General features: G+C 39.1%; 1 protein-coding gene across 1 annotated transcript in view; it reads left to right on the forward strand.

Moving 5' to 3' along the window:
• The window catches only part of NRDE2 (NRDE-2, necessary for RNA interference, domain containing), a 64940-nt gene that overhangs the window by 14283 nt on the left and 32945 nt on the right, over positions 1–17712 (forward strand). The window contains 3 exon segments of the mRNA XM_021000326.2: positions 1670–1778; positions 4299–4532; positions 11621–11770. Coding sequence (XP_020855985.1) covers positions 1670–1778; positions 4299–4532; positions 11621–11770 — 493 coding nt within the window.

Raw genomic sequence — 17712 nt, forward strand, 5'->3', positions numbered from 1 at the left:
CTTAAAGGAAGCCAGGGAAGTCAGAAGGCAGAGGTGAGGAGGGAGAGTGTTCCAGGGATCGGGGGACAGCTAGAGAAAATGCCCAGAGCTGAGAGATGGAGGATCTTGTTTGAGGAACAGCCAGAAGGCCAGTGTCACTGGATTGAAAAATACATGTTGAGGAGTAAGGTGGGAAGAAGACTGGAAAGGTAGGAGCATAGGTTATGAAGGGCTTTGAATGCCAAGCCACTGGAGTTTAATGATATGATTGGACCTGTGCTTTAGGAAAATTACTTTAGTGGTTTGAAGAAGACCATGATATCAGGAAGTTGATGCCATGATGTGCAAGTGAATTGGATTTAAGTGAGAGAGGGCTGCGCCTCACTAGACTCACTTTTTCCTCCAGAGCCGTCTAGGTCCAGTTACAAGGTATAGATCAGGGTGACTGGAGATGGTGTTGGATGCAGTGGGAGACCTTGGCCTTTTTAAGTTAAGATCTTTAACAGGTCTGTTTGACTGAGGCAGAGAATGACCTTACCTATTAAAAAAAAAACCAATCTGAGAGGGGAAGACACTTAGGGTTTCTGGCCAAAATTGAAACAATTGCTATTTATGGTTATTCTGAGCCAGTCAGGACCCAACAATGACAAATAGGGCTTGGCCTGGGACCTGTTGTTGGTCAGTCAATGAGAGCCCTAGTGATTTGGGTTTAAGGCATGGTCCTTGAGAAAAAAAAAGGTTTCAGTGATCAGAATTTATATTCTTTTGGGCAGAGCACCTGTACGTTAAGGGTACGATACCCTATGTGGACAGAAGGAAAGAAAAGAGCTGTGTTGACCACCTGGCCAATTCCAGTTGGGTCCCCAGTGGGGCATCTCCTCTTTCTACTCACAGAGGCTGTTTGTTCTTTGTTGTCGTAGAGAGTTAATGGATGTCATTGTCCTCTTCAAGGATGAAGGGCAAACAACAACAACATCTGTTAAAGCCCTTAGCTTAAAAAGGCCAAGGTCTCCCACAGCATCCAGGGCCATCTCCAGTCATCCTGATCTATATCTCGCCACTAAGATCCAGATGGCTCTGGAGGAAAAGATGAGTCTGGTGACTTTGCACAGCCCTCTCTCACTTAAATCCAATTCACCTGTGCCTTCAATGAATGAATGAATGAAAAAAACATTTATGAAACACATACTATATACAATGTACTTGATCCTCATTTCTGTCTTTCAAGATCCTCTTTCTTCAGGCTGGATTTAGGTGCCACTTCCTATAAGCCTTCCCTGAACCCCGCAGTTATTAATGGTTTCCTCTCCTCAAAATACCTTGTACTCCCAGTAGACTATAAACTCCTTAAAGACAGGGATTATTTAGGTTTTGTCTATCCTTAACACCTAAAATAGTGCTTCACATATAATAAGCATTTAATAAATGTTTGCTGAATTGAATTGATGTTGACTTACAATGTAGCTGGAAAAGATAAAGGACTTTATAGTCTCAAATATTTAAGTGTGCTAAAACCCATCCTCTTCCCAATAAAAATTATTCTTAACACTTTTTGCTATCCTTGACTATTTAGAATGGTTTGCTGACATTGGCAGTGAATTAGGTCATTGGCTGATTGGATGAATTTCCTGCTTTCTAGAACATATTGCGCTAATTTTATTGATCTTTTTTTTCCCTTCTGCATGTGTAGATTTAGACTGGTTGAGCAACCCAAGCTTTTGTACTGGAAACATACCAACCCTGCAACAAAATACTGTAGAGATTGCAGCCTTTACTTCTGAGAAGCAACTGCTTACAAGGTAGCGTTTCCTTTGACATTTTTCTTAATGGACTTTCTCTTACATGTTGTGTTATTTGCCACTGCAACTAGTATAAGAAGGAACTTCTGCATCTTAGCTTAAATGAAGCTTCTTGAAAAACTTTAGTAAACACCACACTGATCTTTTCTGAGCTATATTTTTCCTTATCTCACTGTGTGACATTTCCTTTTTTCTTTCCTTCTCCCTTTTCCTCCCCCTCCTTCCATTTTGCAATGAAATTACAGGTAGTGCTTTTGTAATTAGGCCAGGAGGGAAATGTCAGTATCATGATTCTTAAGCAGCATAAATTTATTTGTTTTAATATTTATTATTAACATTTGTTTTGATACAACAGACATTTCCAAACAAATCTCCAAGCATCCTTCCTTCCTTACAAGGTTTATTCCCCAGAAAAGTATATCAATTTATCAGCACAAAGGAGGGAGAGGTTCCTTAACAGACAGTGTGGCACTACTAAATTAAATGTTGTAGTTGAACAGTTTTGTTGCCTGGCCATGTTGACTTTATTTACATTGTTATAGACAATGTAGATATTGTTCTTTTCACTTTCTTTAAAGCAACTTTACTGACCTCCTTAATAATCTCTCAAATCTTACAGTTAAGATAGCTCCTTTTTTTCTATTTCTTTTTTAAAAAAATTTTTATTAATTAATTAATTTTTAGTTTTGAACATTTTCTTCCATAAAATTTTGAGTTCCAAATCTTCTCCCCTTCCATCCCCTCCTCCCACCCCAAGATGGCATGCAGTCTAATATAGGCTCTACATCTACATTCATATTAAGCATATTTTCACATTAATCATGTTGTAAAGAAGAATTAGAACCAATAGGAGGAACTACAGAGATAGGTCCTTAATCGTACTTTGATCTCTTTTTCATAAAAATTGACTTATGCCTTTTACATTCTACTCCTGGCTTATATGAAATTCTGAAAAAAGGTTGCTTTTTTTTTTAAACCAATATGTAATTTGTGTCCAGTTTTTTTTTAATTAATTTTTAGTTTTCAGCATTCACTTTTTTTCAACATTCACTTTTATAAGATTTTGAGTTCTAAATTCCTCCCCCCTCCACTTCTCCCTCCCCAAGATGGTATGCAATCTGATGTAGGTTGTACATGTTACAATCGTATTAAACTTATTTCCACATTAGTCATGTTGTGAAAGAAGAATCAGAACAAAAGGGGAAAGCCACAAGAAAGAAAAAACAAAAAAAAAGAGAAAGTAGTATGCTTCAGTCTGCATTCAGACTCCATAGTTCTTTCTCTGATGTGGATAGCATTTTCCATTATGAGTCTTTTGGAATTGACTTAGATCATTGCATTGCTGAGAAGAGCTAAGGCTGTCAAGGTCAGTCATCAAACAATGTTGCCATTACTATGTACCATGTTCTCCTGGTTCTGCTCACTTCACTCAGCATCAGCTTATGTAAGTCTTTCCAGATTTTTCTGAAATGTGCCTGTTCATCATTTCTTTATAGAACAATAGTATTGCATTACATTCATATACCAGACTTGTTCAGCCATTCCCCAATTGATGAGCATCCCCTCAGTTTCCAGGTCTTTGCAACCACAAAAAGAGTACTATAAATATTTTTGTACAAATGGGTCCGTCTCCATTTTTATGATCTCTTTGGGATACAGACCTATTAGTGGTATTGCTGGATCAAAGGGTATATGCACAGTTTTATAGCCCTTTGGGCATAGTTCCAAATTGTTCTCCAGAATGGTTGTATCAGTTCACAACTCCAGCAACAATGCATTATGTTTCAATTTTCCCACATCTCCAACATTTATCATTTTCCTGTTTTGTCTTGTTAGCCAATCTGATAGTGTGTGTTCAGTTTTAAAAGTTCATTCCTGAAGATTATGAAAATGACTCTGTGGAGCTGTGCTGAAGACATGGGTTTGTAAACCCCTTAGAAACTCAGCTCCTTGAGTAGTATACCTTGTTAAGCCCTGGGCCTGAGTATATAGTGCTACAAGCCTTTGTTAATTAAGGAATGGTAATGCAGCTGTGCTACTGAACTTGAGAAAGAATTATAATGCTCTGCTTTAGCCTTTTGAAAATCATGGACAAGTAGGCCCAGTTTTTTGCCTTTAAAGCCATGTTAGTGGGAATAGGTAGGACTAAATATGTACTTCTTGGAATGTTGCATTTTTAGAATGCCCTATTTTTTAATTTGGTAAATTAACTTCTAGATGCTTTTTGTTTAAAGGTACATGTTAATCATGTGTACACCTAAAAATATTAAACATAGTCTGCTCAAAATTGGATGTATCATTTGATGAAAACTTCTTGCTTCTTTATTTTTTTCTCTAACCCTGTAAACTTAGCTGAGAGTCTCTTGGGAGAGATCCTATAAGACTATCAAATTTAAAGTTCTCTGTTTCATTTATGGAAGCACTATTTCTTGTCTTGTCTTTCTCTCCCCCTTCAGTTTTTCTTCATATTTCCCTAACCTGTTCTTTGAAAAGAATCATAAGATTTATTTTTCTGAGCAGGAGCCCTTCGAGACTGGAGCTTTCAGACGGCAGTGATACACACAAAAGGTTTAAACAGGCAAGTAGAAAAAAGAAGAAGGAAAAGAAGAAAAAGAAAAAACATCCACACCACAAGAAAACAAAGAAAAAACACGAGCAGTCTAGTGACAGCGAGTCTTATTCAGCTACTGATTCTGAAAAGGAAACATCTAGAGGAGTTGTCATTGACAATAAAAAGGAAGTTGAGAAACCAAAGTAGGTATTCTGTTCATAAATACCTACAACATTTAACATTTGGATTTTTCCTTTCTCTGGATCCCGGTGTCATTTGCTTTCATGTGTGTCATACTAGCTGTTCCCTGATGTCCATTCGTTTACATAGGCCATCTGTCATTTGCATATTAGATCAGGAAGGGACCTCAGCGCCATCTAGAGCAGTGGTTACAAACTCACATAGAAATAGTGGTCACCAAACTGTACCTAAGGATCCCTGGGGGCTGCATGTTGCCCTATAAAACCACATATTAACATTTCTGTGTTCTGTTTGCATTTTTATTTATTTGAAAAATATTTTCAATTACTCAGGTTTGGACCAACGCTCCCACCTCTGATTTAGTGTAGCTGCCTCCCCTTTTTTTTAAGCTAGGAAACTGAACTCTAGAGAGGTTGAATGACTTGTCCAGCATCACACAGCTGGTAATTGGAAATGATCTGAGCCATAATCCTCTGGCTCTAACTCGAGAGTTCTTTTCACTCTACCGTTCATGTCTTCTCTTTTTCTTTTTGTGAGTTCCATGTGAAAGTGCCCTATTCATAGTTAGGGTATAGTTGGTGCAGCGTAAGCTTGCTGAGTTTTTCATCATTTGAAAATGATCTTTCTTTTGCTTGTATACAGAAATTTCGAGAGAGAAATTTTAAATTTAAGTATGTGTCTGTTGTGTACTTTAAAAATAGGTAAGCACTCTGTAGCCCTTAGGGGACTACCATAGTCTTGTTCTGTGCATGGAGCTCCCATTGATGTCAATGTGCACTGTGCTTTGAGCCGAGTATGGAATATAGCTCTCTGTGTTTCCACTCAACCTGTAAACAGTGAATCCTTCAGGGGCCATTCTGTCATCAGGTACCTGCTGAAAAGTGCTGCAGGGCTCTGAAGTTCTTTATATGTTATCCGGATATGCCACTTTGGGTCTCAGATGTCATTAGCACACCAATCACCAAATTTTACCTTCTTGAATAGCAAACAAGCAGCAAAGTGAAGAAGTTTCAAGTAGCAGTTAAAAAGAAATAGTCTTCTTGGTGGCAGGTCTTTCATGTGTTGGTGACCATTTCCCTGTTAGTCCAAATAAGCTGATTTTAAAGTTTGTTTTCAAAGGGATTTACATGAACGCAAGCTGTCTCCTACTAGTTTTTCTTCTACTTTACATTTCCTTCACTGTCTTCCAAGATTGTCATCTTATCCTCTCTCCTTAAGTATGGGTGTCCTCTCCCTCAGCCCTCTTCTCTCTTTACTCTCTTTTATCTGGGCGATCTCATCTGTTCCTACGGTTTAGGGAATTATCACCAAATATCAATTATCACTTCTATTGAGGTAACTCAGTAAGCATCCATCTAGCCCTAGGCTGTCCACTAAGCTGTAGCTCACCATAATGCCTGCTGTATATCTCCATTAGGATGTCCTATTAGCCCCTTCAATTCAGTATGTTCCAAACTGTATTCATCATCTCCCACTGAACATGCCTCTTTTCTTAACTTCCTAATATCTGTTTATAGGACTAAAATGCCCCTAGTGACCAAGACTCTAAACTTCAGCCATCTTTGACTGTTCCTTGCCCTTAACATTCCACATCCAATTGATTGCCAAATGAAATGGGTGGATAAGGTGGCCACTCACTATTGTAGTGCCTCACATCTTTTACACATGATTTGTGAACACCTAGTCAGTGTTTGCTTTGCTTTTCTCCAATCCATCCTCACACTGAGAGGTCTGGGTTCCCGGAGAAAGTCCACCACACATACATGAGTATGTACTCATACTCTTTCAATTGATATCCATGTGGTTGGGGGAATACACTTTCCTTACTCCCCACTTCACCTCTCAAGCCCGTACTGATATATTTCCATTTATGCAAAACTAGTCATTCACAATCATGACACTTTTAGATCTTAAATATAGCATTTACTTAACAGTAAGGCAAAAGAAATAATAATAACATTACAGATACTCATGTATTAAAGCAAATGTGGGAGTAGCAAATACATCACATAAACTTGGCTCACACTTTTCCACCAATTCACTTAGTATCTGTGTAGGTAAGTGGGCCCTTAGAAAAAGGAGCACATGAATGAGGAAAAGCCATGTGCTCAGGTTAATTCACAATTCTGGACCAGTAAACTTGAGTGTCCTCTTTGGTATTATCTATAAAAATTCCTTGATAAATGTTGCTTCAGTGTTGAATCATTACTAAACTAAATTAATCCACACTGTGCTTGACCAACAACTCACTTTGACCAAACAATTTATTTGCCAGGTGACTTCTTTGCTTCCAAGATGTTCTTTATGCTCAGCCAGATTTACCCTTGAACAACAATTGCATAGTCTCCATCACTTCCAGCTTCAGGTTCAGCTTATGTAGTTTTGAAATCTACCCTTTCAGTTCGTCTATCTTTCTTGGTTCAGCCTTTGGGTCCTCTGCAAATGATCCCATCTTAGCTTATGATTAGTAACCAATTTCTCATCTTCTGTCTAAAATTAGGTAAATTATATTTGTTGTGTGATCATTGAAGTGTTTTGATATCCATATTTCCCAAGTTATTAAATCAAAAGTTCTTCAGTTGTTCTAATCCAAATCACTGAAGCATTCTGTGGTCTTCATTTACTTCAGTATACCATAGCCTATCACATTTTAAAATGAGCGGCTGCTTCTTTTAGAACTCCAAGCAGACCTGTGCCTCTAAAAATGAACTGTCAATGCAATTTTAACTAGCAGCTGCTTTTCTCAGAAGCAAACTTATGTCTGTTACTTCCTTAGACAAGTCTTGTCTACTTTATTTCCATAATATATTAAATATGCCCCTTCCTCTCCACGCATACTGCCATCATCCCAATATAGGGCTTTATCTTTTTTCCCTTGGACTATAGTAACAAATTCCTAATTGGTCTCCCTGCCTATTGGTTCTTTCTTCTTTGGGCCATACTAAATTTATTGTTCAGTCATTTCAGTTGTGTCCGACTCTTCATGATCCCATGTGCGGTTTTCTTGGCAAAGATACTGGAGTGGTTTGCCATTTCCTTTTCCAGCTCATTTTACAGATGAGGAGACTGAGGCAAAAGGTGTTAAGTGCCTTGCCCAGGGTCACTCAGCTAGAAAGTGCCTCAGGTCAGATTTGTACTCAGGCTCCTGACTCCAGGCCTGACACTCTATCCACTGTGCCGCCTTGCTGCCTGCTTTACTTAATGGAGCTGCCAAGTTAATTTTCCTAATGCACAGTTATGACCATGTTATTCTCCTGCTTAAAAACGTTTTGAAGCTCTTCAGATAAAGTACCAAGTCCTTAGCATGGCTTTTAGGGCTTTCCACAGTCTGGCTCTATCTATCTAATCTGTCTTTTCAGCCTTATGTCACTTGACTCTTCTCCAGACACTCTTAGGTTCCAGCTAGACTACTACCTGTTGTTCCATGTTCTTCACCAGTTGCTTCCCACTTCCATGCATTCCCATGGGCCATTCCCCACGTGCCTGGAGTACGCCTTCTACCCATCTTTGTCTGCTAAATCCTTTTCTTTTAGAAAAGAAGATTCTTCTTCTAGACTCAGTTCCGGACCTGTCTTTTCCATGAAGCCTTTGATGATTCTCCTCAGTGTTCTCTTCTTCCTTAGGCTGTCCTTGAGCACTTTGCTGCATCTCTTTTTTTCCCCGTACTGTGCTCTTATCTTGGAGTAGGTAGGTGGCTTAGTGGATAGATTCATCTTCCTGAGTTCAGATGTGTCCTCAGACACTTACTAGCTGTGTGACCCTGGGCAAGTCACTTTACCCTGTTTACCTCAGTTTCCTTATCTGTAAAATGAGCTGGAGAAGGAAATGGCAAATAACTTCAGTATCTTTGCCAAGAAAACACCAAATGGGATCGTGAAGAGTCAAACACCACTGAAAAAATGACTAAATAACAACAATAATGCTCTTTGATTATGTTCTTCTGCATAAATGTCATTCTTGCAAGTAGATTGTAAGGTCTTTGAAGATTGGGACTTCCATTTTTCATCTCTTTATTTTTATCTTTACCAGCACAGTGACTTGCATTTTGTAGGTACTTGATAAATGTTTCTGCAATTGAACCTTCATATGAAACAACTAGTGAATCTGTTTTACAGATAGGGGAAAATTAATCTTAAATGAGTTTCTAAAAGTCCAAGGAGAGCTGTGTTAGGAAATACACAGTTTTAGCCTATGCTTGACTTTGTAGACATAACTCTCTATCCATTGTATGTCAACACAAATAGCAGTATTTGTGTAGCCCCAACCATGTTTGATCAGTTTATTGACATTGTGCTGAAAATCAAAAGTTTTACTTAAGATTGAGCTAGATGATGCATATCAGTTATGCATATTCCTGCTAGCTCTCTTCTTTATTATCTTGCCTAGAACTTGCCTAGTTCCCTTTAGTCTTCCCAGGATCTGATTTCACTGGATAATTTATACCCAGGTGGGGAAGGAACTAAGGGCACTAGTCAGCGTGGGAGTTCTCTTTGATGTCATGATGTAGGTCCTTCTCCTGGGGTTCTATATTTGGATGCAGAAGGGCTGACTTTTTCTGGTTCCCTTAGGAGGGAATCACCTACTGTCATTTTTTCTGTATCCTAAGGGCTATAACTACTGGCCTTCTATTTTGTAGGTGAAACTTTTCTTCTCTTTCAAGGTAGGGGTGATCCTTTCCCTGCTTACTGACCTTAATGTCTAATGAAGTAGAGACAAGATGTTGTTGACTTTCAGGGTAGTCTGCAGCTGGTTGCCTGACTTTGGATGTTGTTCCTTCCTCTACCCTGACTTGGCTTCCCATGTCCTTCTGGGATGGTTCCACATACTTCAGTTGATGAGATTTCCCTCCCTTCTTTACTCCCTTCAGTTTCTATACTGGCAGAGAAAATCTTCAGTCAGCTTTTCCCAAAGGGAATCAATCCAGAGATAGACCAGCAGTGCCCCTCTTCTTGCCTTTTCTGGAATTCCCATGACATTTCCTTATATGCCTTGTCTAGGAACAGTATGGAACTTATTTCCAGGCAACACAGCCATAGGCAATGATGGAACAACTATTAGTAATTTCTTGAACTTTCTTAACCATTTGCTTAGACAGCACTATTATGAACTGGTTTGGTTTTGTTTTGTTTTTCCCAAAGGCTTATTAGAGGTAAATCCTTATGGATTATTGAGTGACTATATTTCTAATTTAATACTTCAGAAGCCTCCACAGTTTATGTTAAGATATTTGAAGCAAATTCAAAGGATATTAAGAAGACAAAATTATTTCCTTCCAGAGTGCTGGGATACAGTGCTGGCAGCCAGCTCTTTATCCCATCCTATCCCCACAGTGTGATATAGATAGATAGATATAGATATGTCTATATATCCTTATCTTTCTATCTACGAAATAGAAAATACTCAGAGCACATCATGTTCCAAATCAAACAGATTTCAAACCTGAATAATATCTAAGACCTAACCGGACCCTGCCAAGTTAACTTTTTAACACATTTTGAAAACAACTTAGTCCTCTAAGATAAAACAGATAGCATTGGTATAGTAGGAACAGTACTGGACCTGCATCCAAAAGTCCTGGGTTGAGAGCTGGCTCTGTCACTTAGGAGTGATGTGACCTTGGGTAAGGTCCAGAATCTTAAGAGTTGTAAGGTACTAGAGAGATCATGTAGTTCAACCTATATTTTAACAATAATTCTATCTACAATAACTTGATAAATAGTCAGTCAGCCTCTAATAGCAGACCTCTAGTGATGGGGAACTCACTACCTCCTGATGAAAACTTTTTGCATAGTTTTAATTGTAAGGTAAAGAAGTTTTCATTAAATGAAACTGAAATCTGCTTCCCTGCACGTTGAGTCTGATTTTCTCAGTTCTGTCCTTTTGTTTCACTTTTCTGGGCCATATTTTCCTGATAGATAGATAGATAGATAGATAGATAGATAGATAGATAGGTAGATAGATAGATAGATAGATAGATAGATAGATAGATGGAAGGAAGTACTTTAAGGTGGAATGCATTTTGGTGTGATAGAAAAAGCATTGGAGGTCCTGAGTTTAGGTTCAGCTCTGACACTAGCTCTCTGACTATGGCAAGTTACTTTTAACTCCTTTGAGCTTCAGTTTCTTCATGTGCAAAGTGAGAATAATAATACTACATACATCAAAAATATTTTGTGAATTGTAAATCCTGGAGGAATTTGAACTGTTATAATTATTCTAATACTTCTCTCTTAAAGTCATGCCTCACCATGGCATGGAATTGACCCTGTGTTCTCTCTTTTTTTTTTTTTTTGTTTGCTTAGGCAATGGGGTTAAGTGACTTGCCCAGGGTCACACAGCTAGTAAGTGTTATGTGTCTGAGACTGGATTTGAACTCAGGTCCTCCTGAATCCAGGGCCAGTGCTCTATCCACTGCGCCACCTAGCTGCCCCCCACCCTGTGTTCTCAAAAGCTATGCTTTCATCGTCTAAACCCCAGAAAGTCTTGTTAGGCCAAGAAGATATCAAGTATAGACCTGGTGATGGCATGTGTTGTCTTTTGTCAGAAGACAGTAACTAGTTTCAAAACTTTGTCACTGAGCTGTTGGCTACCAGTTGATATGTTGGCCACAGAAACTCATGAAGATTATCAACTAAGATGTGCAGAATCTATAATATGTATCAGTGGAGGGAATACCTACGCTGATGAGTTGTGTACATTTTTGAGCTGTGAAGTGATGAGGAGCATCTGTACTTGGGAACATGTAAATGTATGTACATATACATATACATAGAGAGAGAGCGAGCGAGCGACACTAAGGTTCATTGTTGAGATATGGCACACACAGTATGCATAGTTCAGCCATTGTTCATGTTTTCCACTGTTTCATAGAATTGAGATTCCTGTACTGTCTCTTTCCATGGCGTGTGTTCACATACTTTGCATTTGGGTATGTTTGATACTATGTGGGATTTCAAATATTTGACTTTGCTTGTTTTTACACATAATAAATATTTAGCTGAGGGGTTTTCAAAAAGCTGTTTTTGTCTCTTCCCTTTCCTTGTTCCTCTCTCCCCTCCCCCTCCTCCTCCCACCTTCCTTTGTCCAGCAGTCAAGAAAATAACGCCACTGACCACAGTGGAAGTCGCTTTGTTTGGCTTGACGACGTTCAGGCTCTGACAACAGAAACCTTCAGAACAGATAAGAAACCAGATCCAGCAAACTGGGAGTATAAATCTCTTTATCGTGGGGATATAGCAAGGTACACATTATGTTCTGTCCTTAAAAATTCTAGAAATGACTCACTGATTGTGATACGTTGTCCTGAGTTCTTCCATTCTAACCCAATTGCCTCTTGTACTTTCCTTCATAACTGGTGTTACGTTGAAATATCTTGTCAAAATAATGCTTGTTTTTGCCCTACGTTGTCAGAAACGTGTGTGATAGCATTTATTTTTTCCATTTAATGAGCACTTTGTTTACATAAGACATTGTTCTAGACACTGAGGGGGATACACATATAAATAAAATGTAGTCTTTGTTTTCAAGGAGCTTACAGTCTGACAAGAGTTAAGATATGCACATGAATGACTGTAATCCCAGCAAGAATGTGATAAAAGCATAAAAAAGGTACAGAGTGTTGTGATAGTACAGAGGAGGGAGAGATCACTGTCATCTTTGGACAGGGCTGAGTAGAGAGAGCAAGGGAAAGTTTAAGGAAGGAAGTAGTAGATGGTCCTTTAAGCTGGTCCTTGAAGGATGAGTAGGATTTCAGTAGGTTGAAATGGATGAGAGAGTGGGGTAGAGAGCATGTTAGGAATGTTGTAAACAAAATCACAGGAGTGGGAAAGCGTGTTTGAAGAAATGATGAGTAGCCCAGTTTAGCTAGAGCATAGAGCAGGGGTAGGGAACCTGTGGCCTTGAGGCCACATGTGGCCTTCTAGGTCCTTTGGTGTGGCCTTTTGACTGAGTCCAAGTCTTACAGAACAAATCCTTTTATTAAGGGAATTTGTTCTGTGAAGTTTGGATTTAGTCAGAGGGCCACAATTGAGGACCTAGAGGGCCACATGTAGCCTCTAGGCTTCGGGTTCCCCACCCCTGGCATAGAGCATGTGAGAGTAATGTGAAATAGGACTGGGAAGTTAGTTGAAACCAAATTGAGGAGGACCTTCAATGTCAGATGAAGGAGTTGGGACTTTAGTTGGTGGTTAATTCATTGAAGGTTTTTGAGTTGGAGAGTATGCATCAGGAAGATTAATCTGCCAGTGGAGTGGAGGTACAAGGGGGCATCAGAATTAGAACAATTAAGAGTCTTTTGCAGAATTGAAAGTATTGTAGTTTTAGCTCTCGTTCCCATTCCTGTGATGTCTGCTCTCTCCTTTTTTCCCCTCTGTATCAGATCCCATAAAGATCTAGATTCATGGCATAATGTAGAGACATTGAGCACACTTACATATTTATTGACTCCATATATTTCTGGCAAGTGAGTATGGTAATGACCCTGAGGTAACTGGAAGAATGGGCCCTTGACAGAATTAGGAGGGTTCAGAAGAGAGAGAAGTCTGAAGGGAAAGATTCAGATGAGACATGTTGAGTTTGAGATACATTCAGGACATGCAGTTTCAAGTGTCCTATAGGCAATTGATGATGGGGTTCAGGAAAAGATATTCCAAAAAAGATAGAAATATAGATCTGAATCATCAGCATAGAGGAGTGTGAATTGGTACTGGGAGATAGGAGAACCAGGAAGGACAACTAATAGCTAGCTATTCCAAGGTCAGAAGTAGTGAAGGACTCTTGTTTTGTCTGCCCTCTCCTTTTTCCTATCTCTACCACATCCCATAAGAAATTTAGAGTCATAGAATAAACGAACCTCAAGTACACAGAATATTCTTTCCTGTAGCTCTAGCAGGTGGGAAAGCAGTTCTTTTACTCCTCCTTAATTGAGTCTGTAATTCTCCTCCCAGCAGAAGCTATTCCAAAACTCTACTCTCCTCAAACCTCTCTCACACCACTCCTTACCCATGATAATTAAACCAGGGGAGCTGATAAGATCAAAAGGGAGAGAGCAGAGTAGACAAGAGGACCTAGAAATAACCTTTCAGTTACATCCAAGATCAGGGGGCAAGTTATAGATCCAGAAAGGACTTAAAAGGAACATTAAGATAGGAAAAGAGCCAAGAGAAGGGAATGTGAAAACTCCAAAGGTTATCCAGAAGGAGAGGGGGTTAATAATGTCAAATGCTATAGGAAGTCAAAGAGGATGAAAGTGGAGAAAAGTCCATTAGATTTGACAATCAGAAGATCATTGATGACCTTGGAAAGGAAGTTTTAGTTGAGTGAGCCAGATTGCAAACGGTTGAGGAGTAAATGAGAGGAGAGGAAATAGAAGTAGCTAGCATAGACATGTTTTTCTAGGAGTTTGGCTGAAAAAGAGAGATATAGATATAGCTTGAGGGGATGGTGGAGCCAAGTGAAGGTTAAAAGATGAGAAGAGAGCCTTGGATATGTTTTTGGCAGCAGAGATCATGAGAAATTAAAGATGAGGAAGGGGAAGGGAGAGAGGAACTCATAAATGGTAGACCAGGAGCGGGGAACCTGCAGCCTCAAGGCCATATGTGGCCTTCTAGGTCCTCAAGTGTGGCCCTTTGATGGAGTCCAAGTTTTACGGAACAAATCCTTTTATTAAGGCTATTTGTTCTGTGAAGTTTGGATTACATCAGAGGGCTACACTTGAGGACCTAGAGGCTTGAGGCTGCAAGTTTTCCCCACCCTTGCCTTAGACTAATACAAATGAGTGACATGAGGCTTGAACAGTAGCGTCAGGAAGCCTAAAACTCAGAAGGAGTTGAGGCTTGCGGAGTTGGGGCGGGAAGGGTTGGTTTGTGGCTGTGTTTGAAGGAAGTGGTGGGTCCAACACTGGGTATAATGTTAACAAACAACACACAGAAAGCAGAACTGTTCAACTTTTACCTTTTGTTTCATCCTCACCACCAAAGAGAACAAATTGTAAATGGCATGAGGAATATGGCAAAGAGGGACAAAGGTAGCCAGAGCACCTCATCTCCTTTAGGTGTGTTCATCTCCAGATGAAGATACGCTATCTCCTAGGGTACTGAAAGAACACATGGGCATCATCATAGAAAGACTGCTGGTCATTTCTGAGAAGGTGTAGGAAGCAAAAGGTGCCATGTACTAAAGTTGGGCAAGTGTGCCAGTCTAATGAGATAGGATAAAAGGTGGGTTACAGAAACTAAAGGTAAGTGAGACTAATGACAATCTTTAGGTTATTAAACCAAGGGTTTGTGAGTGCCTAGAAAAGAATAAAGTGATCACTAGGTTCCAGCGTAGTTTTGCCAGGAATAAGTCATGCCAGATTTATCTCATTTCCTTTTTTAGTATTAATAGACTGGTTGGTTGACCAGGGAAATATTATAGACGTAATATATTTGGATTTCAGTAAGGCATTTGACAGTCTTTAGTTATATTCTGAGAAATGTAAGCTAGATGATAAAACAATCAAATGGATTTGTAGCTGATTGAGCAATCATAATAAAGAACATATTTAGACATTAAGGGGGTAGAATTCATAGGACTTTATGACATTTACTCCATGATGTATTTGAGGCCTTTTTTTCCTCAATTAGTGAATCAAAAGTATTTATTGTATACCTACAGAGGTTCCAGTGCTTTATTAGAAGCTTAGTCATTCACTAATATCATTGTCAGTCTGAACAAAGGGCCCTAGTGGCATGCTACAAGTCCCAATCCTTGGTCCTTTTTAAAAAATTTTATCATTATTATTTTTTTTTTTACAAATGTTGACATAGAAATAGTGCTTATCAAATTTATGGGTTACAAGAAGTTGGGAGAGATAACTAATGATTCAGATAATAGAATCAAGATTCAGAAAGATTAGAATGATAGGCCTGAACTAACAGAGTGAAATTTAATAGAAATAAATTTAAGATACTGCATATGGGTTAAAAAAAAATAAACTTGGTAACTATAGGACTATGGAAGTAACACTTAAAAGCAATTGAAGTGAAAAGTAACTTCTGCAGGTTTTTATTTTTGTTTGTCAGCGAGTTTGTTGTGGTCCATCAGAATGATGTGGCTGCAGTCTTAATCAGCAGTAGAAGTATGATTAAGGGGAATAATAATCCTATTCTGCATTGGTCAGTCCGTGTTTGGAATATTACGTCCAGTTCTTAGTGCTGTGTTTTAATTTCATTTTTGTCAAATTTGCCCCACTTGATAGAGGATGGTGCAGGGTCTGTAGACCATGTTGCTTGGGAGAGGGGTGTGAGAATAGCTAATGTTAGCAACCGGCCCTGGAGTCAGGAGGACCTGAGTTCAACTCCGTCCTCAGACATGTAACACTCAATAGCTGTGTGACTCTGGGCAAGTCACTTAACCCTGATTGCCTCACCCAAAAAAAAAAAGAGAGAGAGAGAGAGAGAGAAAATAGCTGATGTTTAGTCTAGAGAAGAGAATACGTACCAGCAGTTTTCAGCTAGTTGTTGAAGGCTTGTCATGGGAAAGAGGCTCTTATTTTATGCATTAATTGGGGACAGAATTAGGACAGATGTGTCAGTTATAGGGAAACAGCTTTGTTTGTAAGGATGAATTTTCCAATTTTCTGGGTCTAAATAATACTAAAAATGGCCTATCTTACAAAGCAGTATACTTTCCTGTCAGTGGAAATGTTCAGGTTAAGGCTGTGGCTGACCCCCTGTCAAGAGATGGAGAAGGAATCATTTATTTACTTATTTTGCATTGGGAGGAGGTACAATAGATGACAGTCCAAAGTTCCTTATGATTCTTGAGGATAAATAGAATATTAACATATTTATTATAAAAAAAGGAGAATGCAATACTATTGCATTAATAATTAAACCAAAAGGTCTTTGATAATATCCAATGAATTTTTTGTTTATCTTTAATACTGTTGTTTGAGAGAAAGCAGGTTTGATTTGCACCCAGCAGCTCTTAGCTTATCAGCCACTATTAGGGTCTTTGTTACTTGTAAGTGGAATGAAGTTTTTTTCTGAGGGGTCTGTGGCAAGAATTGGAAAAGAAGATTAGAGGTTAGAGAGGTTGGGGTAATAGACTAAGAGGAGTTAAAAAGAAATATATATTACATAATGTATCATACATGTTACGTATAGACTATGCTATATGTTATTGCTATGATTTCATAAAAAATATGAAGCAGTTTGCTTGTGGTGGAAATTAAGGAAGTTGTGATCATTAAAATACAGAAGTAGTGGAAGGGGCCACAGTGAGTACAAGACCCCATTGGTAACTGCTGAAGGAGGGTAGAGAAGTGGGAAGGGCTCTTAGAAGTCATCCAGTTTCTCTGTTTTCATTTTACAAATGGTCATGTAACTTGCTATGGTCACCTCCCCAGTGAGTGACAGATTGAATTGAGGACCCTGGATTCCTCAGCTGTGGCATTCCCCCACCCTCCCACATTGTTACCGAGTTGTGGAAAGTGATCTGTTAGCAGAGCTTCTGGCTTGTCACTTCTCACTGGCAAGACTTTGAGTGTAGGGTCAGCAATGGATGAGTGGCCACAGGAACTAAACAAACAAACAAAAAAGGGATGCTGAGTCACGGAGGGATTGCGAGCTGTTTGAGGGGTGTCACTCTACAACAGATGAAATGATCGACCCTCAGAGTATTTAAACAAGTATAGCCAAGCTCTGATACCGCCTGTCAGTGTGACCTTGGGCTGAACCTCTTTGGACCTCAGTTTCCCCTTCTGTAAAATGAGGGGAAGGACTAGTTGGCCTCCCAGGCCAGTTCTGGATCTAATGATGCTGTGATCCACCAAAGAAGAGTTTTGGCTCCTTTTCATAACAGGACAAAAAGAGGAGAGGATCCTCAAATAACATTAGAGATTACTGGCTTTAACACATCTGCCTCTTTACTGCCAGATGAGGAAACTGAGGCCCAAAGATAGCTGCATGGTAGAGCCAGAATTAAAACCCAGTTTTTGACTTCCATTATATATATATTTTTAATTTTATTAATTTATTTTGATTTATCAACAATCACTTCCATATGCTTTTCAGTTGAAAATTTTTCTCCCTTTTCCTTCCCCCCACCCTCCCCAAGACAGCGCTCAGTCTGATATAGGCTATACATTTACATTCCTATTAAACATATTTTCACATTAGCGAAGTTGAAAGTAAAAAT

This window comes from Phascolarctos cinereus, unplaced genomic scaffold (assembly GCF_003287225.1).
Source record: "Phascolarctos cinereus isolate Bilbo 61053 unplaced genomic scaffold, phaCin_HiC Scaffold_3;HRSCAF=262, whole genome shotgun sequence".
Classification (NCBI taxonomy): domain Eukaryota; kingdom Metazoa; phylum Chordata; class Mammalia; order Diprotodontia; family Phascolarctidae; genus Phascolarctos; species Phascolarctos cinereus.